This window comes from Cygnus olor, chromosome 9, assembly GCF_009769625.2.
Source record: "Cygnus olor isolate bCygOlo1 chromosome 9, bCygOlo1.pri.v2, whole genome shotgun sequence".
NCBI lineage: Eukaryota > Metazoa > Chordata > Aves > Anseriformes > Anatidae > Cygnus > Cygnus olor.
In genome coordinates, this window is record NC_049177.1 from 11,681,574 (window position 1) to 11,692,471 (window position 10,898).

Here is a 10,898-nt window from a genome sequence, read left to right on the forward strand (position 1 = left end):
ACCAGGCGTTGGATCCTCGTGTGCCAGGTGGGAGAGCAGCGTGTTGGCAGGACATGGCACAGGGGTGGCTAAAAGCCTTCCTCCTCATCCCTCACGCAGGGTCGCTCCTCGCCCCGGTGCCCTGGCCCCACATCCCCATCCTCTCCACCTCTCCCGGCCCCGACGCTCAGCAGCCCTGCCGTGAGCTGACCCGTGGGGTGGAGGCAGGACCCGAGCGCAGGGCCCTTCCCCTCCCGTCCCTTCCATCACCTCCACCACCACCCAGCTGCCGCAGACGCGTGCTCCTTCCCTGGCACTGCCTTTCCTGAATAAAGCGACACGGCGCCACGCTGCTCCCCGGCCCTGCGTCTTGCCTGGTCTCGACGAGTTTCAGGGCCCGCGTCCCCCCTTCCCCAGACAACAAGGCCCAGAGCCCCCCGCAGCCCCATTTCCCCTCTCCCTGCAGACAGCGGGGGTGAGCAGGGGGCGCCTGGACGGGGTGGCAGCGGGTCCCGCTCAGCTCCTCGTGGGGATTTCTCTCTGTACCTTGGCGAGGAGCTGGGACATAGCCGAGCGGCGCGCGTCGTCCTGGATCCGGTAGACCTGCAGCTGAGCAGACCCGTGGGTGGTGAGGGAGGGGAAGGGGCTCCCCTCTCGGCTCAAGCCCCGTGGGCTGCAGATGGGGCACCCCGCTGCAGCAGCAGGGTGGGCAGCGGGTAACAGGAACTGCCAGGGGCAGGGGGCTCTCGGGGGCAAACCCAAGCCCGTGCCTGGCACCGTGAGTGGAGGGGCAGGGACCCCCATCGCTCCCCCCCGGTTACCTGGCTGAGCAGGATGTCAAAATAGGCTGTGTCCCAGTACGCCCCGTCCTCGGCAGGGAGCCGCAGAAGGGCTCTGACCTCAGGGTCTGCCTGCAAGCCCTTGGAGCTCGCGGGGAGGCCAAAGTGGAAGCGAAGGAAGCGCGGGGGGTCCTGGGCGAAGGCCTCCACCTTTGGGTAGAGCGAGGCGAGGTCCAGGGGCTCCCCGTGGAAGAGGTTCTCCTCCGGGCGCAGGAAGTGGGGTAGGCGCCGGGTGGCCAGGCAGCGCAGGAGGACCACCAGCAGCCTGTAGACAGAGCCCTCCAGGTCCTGCCAGTCCTCCGGCGAGGGAAACAGCTCCGTGCTCCACAGCAGCACCATCTGTGGGGTGGGGAGAGGGGGTGCAGGCCGTGCCTGGGGGAGCCCGGCCTCCCCACCAAGGCTGCGCCTTCAGATCCCCAGCAGGAGGTGCTTTGTGAGGGATAAACACGTACCGTGCTGTTTTTTTGTTTGTTTGTTTGTTTTGTTGTTCTTTTTTTTAATGTCAAAGAGCACGGTATGAAATAAAGCCCACTGGATTTGCTTTCAGCTGGGGCCGTTCCCTCGTCAGAGATGACTTTGCTGCCTTCTCCACCTCCGCCCCAGCGAGCCAGCATAGGGCAGAGCACACCGTGATTGTGACACAGGGTGCCCAGAGTGCCACAAACAGGTTCGGTGGGGAGAGAGGCTTTTGTCAGAGCAAATGCAGGCCCCAGCTCTCCACCTCCCGGCAGAGCGATGCCGTCCCCAGCAGCGACTGAGCCGCAGCAGGGCCCAGGAGTCAGCCGGGGCACGCGGCACCGCACGGCCTGCGCCGGGACCTGCCCTACCTTCAGGTGGTCGAAGGAGAGCCCGGCTCTCCCATCCTCCTCCCTCCAGTCCTGGCTGCTGAGCTGCTCCAGCAGGCGCAGGCTGTCCAGCCGGGGCCCCTGCAAGGTGTCCACTGCCCAGAGCAGCTTCAGGACGGGGAGGTGAGCCGAGGATCTGGAGAGAAAGTGGCTCTGCTGAGGGAGGCTGGAGGCCCCACGGGGCCCAGCTGGGGAGCGGGGGAAGGATATCTGCAGTGCCCAGGGCTCCGCTCTCAGGCACTGCCGTGTGCTGGCACCCTGGAGCCGAGGTTCCCGAGAGCAGAGGCCACATTTAAAGCCACAAGCCTGGCTGCACCTCAACAGCCGGGATGGCCGGGTCCCCGCGGCACACGGAGGTTTGCGGCAGGTCCCTCCCAGGGGTCAGCTTCCCCAAACGAGAGGAGCTGGGAGCAGCTTTCTGCAGCCGCACTGCAGCCCCACGAGAGGCCTGGGGTTTAGCCACAGCCCCAAACCCGCCCTGCTCACGGAGCAAGCCGGCTGCTTGGCCCCTCCTTGGGGCTGGGTGCCTGTGCGGACACGAAGGCAGGTGTCACCCCAGCCCCTTGCAGCTTCACCCCACTGCTGTCAAGAGGCCAACGTGCACGCAAAGCCCGAGCAGGAAGCTGAGAGCCGCCACCCCGTGCGCTGGTTTAGCTCCTGCGAGCAGCTCGGGGGCCTCCTTTGGCACCTGAACGCCCTGCTGGCACGGCCTGCCCCAGGCAGGCGAGCTGCAGCAGCGGGATGCACGGCACACCCCATGTACCAGGAGGCCAGCACAGCCCTACCAAGGGCGCGGGGGCTGCTTTCCTGTGCCCCCCAGGCAGGAAAATCATCCCGCACTTGGCTGGCAGCACTGAGCCTCTGCTCTCCCACCCTTTCGGTGCTGCCAGCCAGGACGGATGGGCACGGGTAGGGCCACTGCTGTGCTGTGTGCGTGCTGGAGCCACTCACCTCCAGCAGTGGGGAGAGGCTGGGATGAAGTGAGCCTCCGCCGTGGCCTTCTGGAGGCTGCCCTCGGGGAAGCCCCTGTCACGCTGCCGCCCCTCCAGCCTGAGTGGCTCCTGCTGCCTCTTCACCACGGGGACGATGTCGAAGCGGACGGTCTTCCAGCCACCGCGGACCAACAGGGACAGCTCCATGGCATCTTCCTTCAGGTTTTCGGCGCTGAGGTCACCTAGATGGGGAGCATTTGGCCACATCGCAGGAGGAGGAAGGTTAGGAGGTTACCGCAGCCGGTCCCGCAGGCTGAACTGGGTGTGAACCGCAATACCTGCGGGCTCGTCCCACCCTGCTCGAGTCATCCCTCTCCAATGCTGCGGTTTGGCTGTGGTTCCCCAGCGAATGCCACCTCCAAACCCCGCTGGGGTCGCTTTCGGGAAGGAGATGCATCGCTGCCGGGGGGCTTGGGGCCGGGCCAGCAGAGCGGGCACAGCAAGTACCCACGCAAGCTCCAGGCGGCAGAACAGGGCTGCACGGTTTGGCAGCAGAGCCATGCCAGGAAAGAGAATGTGACCTATGAAATATTGATCAGGAAAGGTCTCAGGCTGCAGGGGCAGAGGAAGAGGAAGCATGGACTTGGCTGAGGAGGAAGGAGGGAATGGTGGGTGTGCTGGGGCCGGGGTAGGACACTTTCAGACCCTCTTCTCCCCTAACATCCCCTCTCACAGCCTCCTCCAGGGGCTGCCTGCGCTGGGTGCTGTCAGAAGCCAGCAGAGCCAGGAGTAAAGCAGCTGGGGCAAGCTAAGCACGCTGATTCCCCATGGAAATTGCAGGGATCAACAGGAGAAGCATGCCCATGCCAGCACCCAGCGAAGGGTGGGCATGGCAGGGAGCGGTCGGCGTCCCCTTCCTTAGCAGGGAGCCAGCTCTCAGCCGGGGACGTGCCCCGGTGCCATACACACCTGGCTGGAAAAGGAAGCGGCGCTGACAGTGCACGATGGCCGAAACAAGGAGCTCTTTCAGGTGCTGGAGGACTTTGCCCGGTGCCAGGTGCCGCACTGTGCCACCTCCCCGCTCCATCTCACCCGCGCTGGTCCAGTCCTCCACACCGGTCACCACAGAGGGCACTTCCAGGTGGCAAGTGCCCAGATCCCCGGGCTGGCACGGCCGTACCCGCAGCGCATCGCCGTCGAGGCGCAGGGGCACCTCCACCGTGACAGCGTCCTCGGAGGCGCAGAGCGTGAACTCGAAAGCTTCCAGGTTCCTGCAGTAGTCCACGAGGAAGCGGGGCTCCGCGCCGTGGACGTGCTCCAGGAGGGTCAGCAGGATGTCCTCCGCCTGCTGGAAGTGCTGCACCCGCTGCCTCTGGCGGGACACAATCACCCCCAGGTAGCTGCGCCAGCGGGACCTGCCGGCTGCCATGGCTGGGGCCGCGCAGCTCCGCCGGCTGCGAGTGGGAGCGCGGTGCTGTGGGATGGAGGGCGGGGAGGGCTGGGCGGAGGGAAACCCCGGCTGCTGACAGCTGGGGCGGGAGAGACCGAGCCACGCCATCGCCCCATGCCATCACCCCACGCAGCCCCGCTCTCCTCTGCACGCTGCCAGCAGCCCTGGCAGAGGGGTGAAGGGGAGACGGGGGCCGGGATGGGGTGAGGCGTGGGGCCCCTCTGTCCCCAGAGCGCTTGTCCGTGCGCACCCATGCGGCCCCAAAGACACATAGCCCCTGCCTGCCCTTCCCCAGCGCTTTGCCCTGCCGCCGTGCGCCCTGCGGAGGGTGCGGGAGGTGGATTCCCTGCGCCTCCCTGCCTGCCTCCACACCGGGGTCTTTCCCCGTCCTTCCTCTGGGAGAGGCTGGAGGAAACAGAGGCTCGGTGGTGCCACCCGATGCGTGGGCATCCCTGCTGCTCCACGAGAGCCTGAGCCAGGCCCTGCTGGAGGCTCACAAGTGGCCGATGGGTATCGATGGGGTGAAGCTGGAGGCTCTGAGCCACCAGGAGCAGGACAAGGTGAGCCCAAATCCTTCTCCGCCTTCGCAAAGCGGCTCAGGATCCTCTGGGAGAGGCTTTCTTAGGCAGGAATTTGCAGTGGAGGGGGCCGGCAGGGTGAAGGCTAGTAGCCCTCAGTGAATCCAGCCTGTGCCGTGCCCCTCGGGAGGACGGCTGGGGCTGGGGCTGCCAGCAGGGGCCACGATGGAGACGCAGAGGAGGAGCGGGCGTGCTCGCGCCGCAGCATCTGCTGTAATCCGCCTGGAAACCCCTCAGGAGCTCTCGCAAATGCGGGGTGGTTTGGCTTGTTTTCCAATCTGCAATGCATGCCTGGGAGCAGCAGGGACTCGGGGGGGGAGGGTATGGGGGGGTCGGGGCTCATAATAGCGGTTCAAAGGGGTACACGCACAGGAAGAACACCCCCCACCCTCCCCCGACGCAAAGCGAACAGTCCCTGGAGAGCGAGGAACTCCAGCTAGAACAAGTCTGCAAATCATTGACATCAAAGCTTGTTCGGGAACCAAATGCAACTGCACGAAAAACCTCCTCCCCCAGATTCCCGTGACGACCCTCCCCACCTCTGGCAAGCAGGGAGCTCTCGGACCCGTCTTCCCTCTGCTCACCCTCTTCTGGCCAGCGCTGCCACAACCACCCCTGCGGTGGGAGGGGATGCTGCAGGCAATGGGGCTCACGGGGACAGCTCGTGTCCCCGTAAGGGACCTGGCCGAGAGCATCGTGGCTTTTCTCTTTGGTTTGGGCAGGAGCAAAGGCAGAGCAGCCAGAGGCTGGGTGCGCCAGCATCACCCCAAGATCTCCAGTCGCGTCCCTGCTCGCGGCTCCAAACTGGTCTCGGGTCACCCACCAGCTCGTCCCGTCCCCTCCGCGTGGGTCATGGCTGTGGGGCCATGCCTCAGGAAGATCACGGATGCTTGATGCAGTGCAGAGGAAACAACAAAACGCTTCAGGGATGAGCCTGGCCCTGCGGGAGGCTCGTAGGATGCAAATCCTGCCTGCAGGTGAGAGGCATGGCCACACACGGTGAAGTGAGGGGTGTTCAGGGCAGAGCGAGGACGGGTAACTGAGCAATAGGCTCAAACTCAGCACAGAAACATTCGAGGTGAGGCATCAGGAAAAATTTCCTAACAGCAATGTCAGTTGGACCATGGAATAATCTTCCCGAGGAAGTGCTGGAATCGCCATCGCTGGAGTGGTTCGTGCCTGGTCTAGACAAGTCACCCGGGACGCTCGCAGGGAACGGCCCGGCGCTGGCAGAGGGGCTGGGCTGGATGAGGTAATAGGTCGTTTTCCATCCCTGCGTTTTATGGTTCTGCGAATTTTCACTCTGTTAGAAACGAGAGAGAGAAAACAACCAAAAAGGAAAAAAAAAAGAAAAGAAAAAAAAAAAACAAAAAAAGAGCGAGGGCGAGCAAGAGAGAGGAAAAAATAAAAAACACTAGTGGCACGGGGACGGCTCGGATGGCACCCGTCATGGCAGAGGCACCGCAGCGGGACGGGACCCTCGAGTCCAGCCACTGCTCCGAGCTGGGCTGGCGGGGGCGGGCGGCCTGGCATCACCTCCTGGGCTCAGCTCCTGCTCTGCTCCTCCTCCGGGCTTCCTGGGGGAGCCTCCCAGCCATTGCCACCCCCCAAAAAGAGACTGGGGCCTGACGGAGAGGCAGAGGTGCTGCTGGAGGCCAGGGAGGCCAGGACGTGGGAGGCACATCTGCCCCCAGCAGACCGAACCCGGCTGCTCTGCCTTGCTCCCTGCTCCAGCGTGGGCTGAGGGGTTTGGGGGGGCCATGCATCCGCCACACGCACCCCCTAACGCAGGGATGGGGCCGAGCAGATGCGAAGAGGACTGCCCCTTCCCAGCAGCCTCCCGCACACCCCAGGGAGCCAGGAGTCAGCCTCAGAGCAGAGCGGCCTCGAGCAGAAAGGACAGGATGGGGTGGGGGGAGAGGGAGACAGGGGACTGAGAGAGGAAGAGAGAGTAATTTAACATGACAGGCTGTTTATTTTGGCAAAAACGGTCTCCTTTCAACAGATTTCAAAGCCCAGCCCAGGGGTTGGGGGGGGACCACACAGACAAGTGGGAGAGCAGGGGTTGGGGGCGTCCGATGGGGCTCCCGGACCCTGCAGCTGGGCTGGGGTCCCATGGGCACCGGGGCTGGATGGGGACGGAGTGGGGACCAGTGGGGACAGAGCGGGGACCGGTGGGGATGGAGTGCGGACCGGCTCTCGCTGGCGCCCTGGAACCCGGGGCGCACACACGCGGGCGGTGGGGGCACGAACCCACGCGCGCTCCCGCACGCACGTGCTCGCCTGCACGCACACGTTCACACGCTCCCCCGGCCCCGGCTCCTTCCTCCGGGCCAGGGCTCAGCTGGAGCCTTGGCTCCCCCAGTGAAATTTCAAAAGAGGCTTTAAAAAATAAAAAATAAAAATAAATAAAAAAGCTGCTAGTAAAGAAATAATTATTATAATCACATAAAGAGATTGGCTGTAAAAAGCCCTGTGAGAGCTGCCTTAGCGGGGAAGGCTGCTAACGGCGGGGGGGGGGGGGCGGTTTTCCTTCGTTTTGCTCCTTTTTTTTTTTCAGTCCCAGTTCACCCCCCCCCCTCCTTCCTCCCCTTTATCCTGGGAAATGAAAACAATTTATTTAATGATGGATCGTCCCTTTCTCTGGTCACTGACCTTCTGGGTGAATTTCTGCTGAGCTCGGCGGAAAACGCGAGGCTCGCTTGCAGATCCCATCTGGGGGAGGGGGAGGGGAGGGGAGGGGGGCGCTCACCCTCGTCCTTCCCAAAAACGCAGCAGCAGTCCCGGGGAGCAGGCCGGGGAGGCTTTGGGCAGCGTCAGGGTTTTTCTGTGCCCCCCCGGACATCCTTGTGGTCACGCTCCGGCCCTGCTGCTCTGTGGGGGCTGCGGAGCCTCCCGAGGCCCCCCCATCCCATCCTCAGCTCCCCTCTCCCTTTCCCTCGTTGCTTTTGGGGGCTCGGGGGGTTCCCAGCACCCCCCCCAGAGGCAGCGCTGGTGGGACACGCGGGGGGCTGTGGCGGTGTGGCCACGGGAGCGTATGGCTCCATCGCACGCGTCCCCGGTGGGCTCCTTGGCCCCTGAGCTCCGTCGGCTGGATCCGAGGGGCAGGGGCAGGGTCTCGCCCCTGAGCCCCCCGTTCCATTATCGGCCTCTCCCTCCCTCTTCTGCCCCCCTGGTGAGTGGCACGGGGCCGTGGTTTGGTGCTGTCAGCACCCAGCCCGCACCGCGTCCCCCGTGCTGCCCCTCGGGGCAGGGATGGAGCAATCCCTCGTCCTGCCCACTCCCCTTTGGCCCTTCCTCTGTCGTGTCCCGTTGCTCCAAACGTGGTTCTTGTAAAAACGCATAAATATTTATACAAGAATAATTCAAAAAACATGGCCTGTCAAATAATCAAAGCACCAGCACATCCGAGGAGCTTTCGGGCCAGATTGGGAAATCCGTTGTTGCTTCCCGACACCACGCTGCGATGCTGGAGGTGCTCGCAGCCGCCGCTGGCCCTTGGGGCTGAAGGATTCGCCGGCGCTGGGCAAGTGGCCACGGTCGGTCGCGTCTCTTACTGCGTGGAAAAGCAGCACCGCGTGGGTTTGCAGGAGGTTTGATGTCCTAATTAGCACGCCGGTTGCTGGTTTGGGGGCCGCAGCAGAGAGAGGCTTTCACTTGAGCCAGCTGAAGCCTCTCGCTGCCTTCAGCTCCAGCCCGGACAGGTTGCCCTCTCCTCGGGGCTGCCCCTGGCACCAGTTTGGGTCTCGGCCCAGGTTCGGCCCCGTGTCCCGCACCAGGAGGCATCAGGAGCCCAAGGATGTGCCCTGGGCAAAGCATTGCCTGGGAGCACTGCGACACCGAGCCCCTGCTCTCTCCCAGGTTTCGTGCCCCTGTGTGGGCACAATGAGCCCTGGATTTGGGCAGTGGCTGGCACACCAAGCTGGCGGGACGGCCCTGGAGGCCGTGGGGACGGCAGGGACACTTGGCAGAGCACCCGGCAGTGCCCCGTACGCACAGAGCCAGCCCTGTCCCACGGCCAGCCCGGGGCTTTTCCAGCTGCCGCGGGGCGAAGATGCGGGGTGAGGTCTGTGAGCCGGGGCTGCGCTGAGCTGCAGCACGGAGGCACCGTGCTGCCAGAGCTGTGCCGGCAGCCCCTGCCCTCCGTCTGGTTTGGAGATGCCCCCTTCCTTACCCAGAGCCAGCAGGTGAGCCACACTGGAGCAGAGCTTGCAGCCCCCAGCAAAGCAATGAAAGGCAGCCCTGTAAAACCGTCAGGAGAGGAAACAAAGCCCTCCCCACACACCCAGCCAGGCTCCGTGCGCTTGGGGTTGTGCAGAAGGACCCAGGGAGCCATTAAAGACCCAGAGGCTGCTGAGCACCGATGCTTTGGGGCGGAAGGGCCAGCAGGTCAGCACGAAACGGCTCGCGTTTAATTCAGCGGAGGGCCCGAGCACATGGTTTGGATTTTGCTCTCCCCCTCCGTTACAGCTAGTTAGGCCAAGTCCGGAGAGTGTCCCCACTGGTCCCGCATGCAGGTGACGCCAGCGGGTCCCTGCGAGGGGAGCCGGCTCCGGGGGCGCGCTGCTGTCTCTGGGCAGGAAAGGCGAGCAAGTAGCCGGGGAGGCGTGCGCGTGTGCGCGCGTCCGGGGGAGCCGAGGAGCAGATTAGGTTTTAATGAAGTTTTGAACTCATTGCCTGGCCCGCATTCAAAGAATGCAAGAACGCTAATCATGCACACATAAATGCGTGTGGTGGGAAGCGACTGGAGGCTGGCCAGGAATACAGAGGTTACTGCAACACACATCTCGTGCTCCTGCTCCCCAGGCGCCTGCTCCCGCCCCTCGCCTCCCTGCCGGGCCCCGGCCCCAGCTTGCCAGGGGACACGGCCCACGGGGACGTGGGTGCGGGGTGCCCCGCTGCTGGGGTGGCGTGGAGCCGTGTGGTGGCGGGGCCCCCGAGCCGCGCGGCTGAGGTACCCGGGGCTGGGTTTTGGCTGAGCTATGGTGGCAGGTTCATCAGCTGCCTGCCGTGTGCTGTGTCCAAGCCCGAAGGGTGGCAATGAGCAGAAAAAAATGGGGCTGGGGCGGTATTCGGGTGGCCCCACTCTGCTCTGTTCACGGGAATGCGGCTCCGCTCAACGCCAAGCGGAGGGGACGTCCCGGGCTGCCCCACCGTGTGCGGGATGCGTTCCCATCCCCACCCCAGCGCGGCCATCTCAAAAAACCCTGGCACCTCTCTGCTGCCCACCAAACCTGGCCCTGGGCTGGGCTCCGAGGGTCCCGGCCTCATTTTGGGGGCTGATGAGCAGAAGGGGGTCCTGAACGCAGGTCCATGGCCGCTGTGGACAGAGGAAAGGGGCATTTGCTCGTGGAAAGGGAGCAGGAGGCGGTGCCGAGAGTGCATCCAGATGGTGCGGGACACAGCTCCTTTCCCCCACGCTCCTCCCCAGCGCTGAGCCCGGCTTCGCACCGGGTCCAGCTTCTGACCCAGAGGAAATCGCTCCAGGCCATGGCCAACAGCTGTTTTCCTGACTTGCTTACTGCTTTCAATTTACTGTCCTGAGGAGGCTGAATTCAGACAGCACATTGCCGTGTCCCAAAACCCACCCGCATGCTGGTGGGGAGCTCCGAGCTGTCCGGCCCTGCGGGGAAAATGTGGTCCCCACGGGACAGCCACCGCAGGGGCGCTCTGGTGGGCAGCTGGGGGCAGATGCATGGCCTGGGCGAAGGGGACAATGCGGCCACCACGCCACCTTGGCACGGGATGCTTTCTGGCCTGGGGACGGCCTCATCCCCAATGCTCAAGCTGCCAGCGGGACCCAGCACAGCACGGGGGCTTGGCACAGCCCCAGAGGAGGGACACGGGCCAGGTCTGGGCGGGAGCAGGGCCAGCAGATGGGGGCTTTCGGGAGGTGGGGGTGACTTCCAGTGGGGAGGGAGAGGGCCCGGGGGTCTCCCTGAAGCGGGGCCAGCACCAGAGGGCTGCGTGCGCGGCGCCCCCGCCTCGCCTCCCGCGCGGCGTCCCCCGGGCCGGGGAAGGGGAGAGCAGCCTAATGCCTTCCAGAAGATCAGCTGTAAATGGCCAGGGAGGGTAATTCATATCAAACTCATAAACCCTTTATTAGTGTCTCAGGGGGGAAATCCGGATGTGGCCGTTTATTTATTTTGGATTTCGCTTTTTTTTCTCTTTTCCTTTTAACATTTTCTTCCAGGAGATTTTTAAAGGGACAGGGCTGCCTTGCCTTTCTCCGAGGTTCATCTCACCGCAGCTCGGGACAAAGTGGCCGGGCCAGG

The 10,898-nt window shown here is 64.2% G+C and overlaps 1 protein-coding gene across 1 annotated transcript; it reads right to left on the minus strand.

Annotated features, from left to right (window-relative positions):
• Positions 1–447: 447 nt before the first annotated feature.
• Positions 448–5,977, minus strand: MAB21L4 (mab-21 like 4). The gene is made up of 5 exons (XM_040567436.1): positions 3,565–5,977; positions 2,615–2,837; positions 1,646–1,799; positions 801–1,157; positions 448–588 (listed from the first exon to the last, which is right to left on the minus strand). The coding sequence occupies exons 1-5, from the start codon at positions 4,151–4,153 to the stop codon at positions 496–498; spliced, it is 1,416 nt and encodes a 471-aa protein (XP_040423370.1). The 5' UTR covers positions 4,154–5,977; the 3' UTR covers positions 448–495.
• Between the last annotated feature and the right edge of the window lie 4,921 nt (positions 5,978–10,898).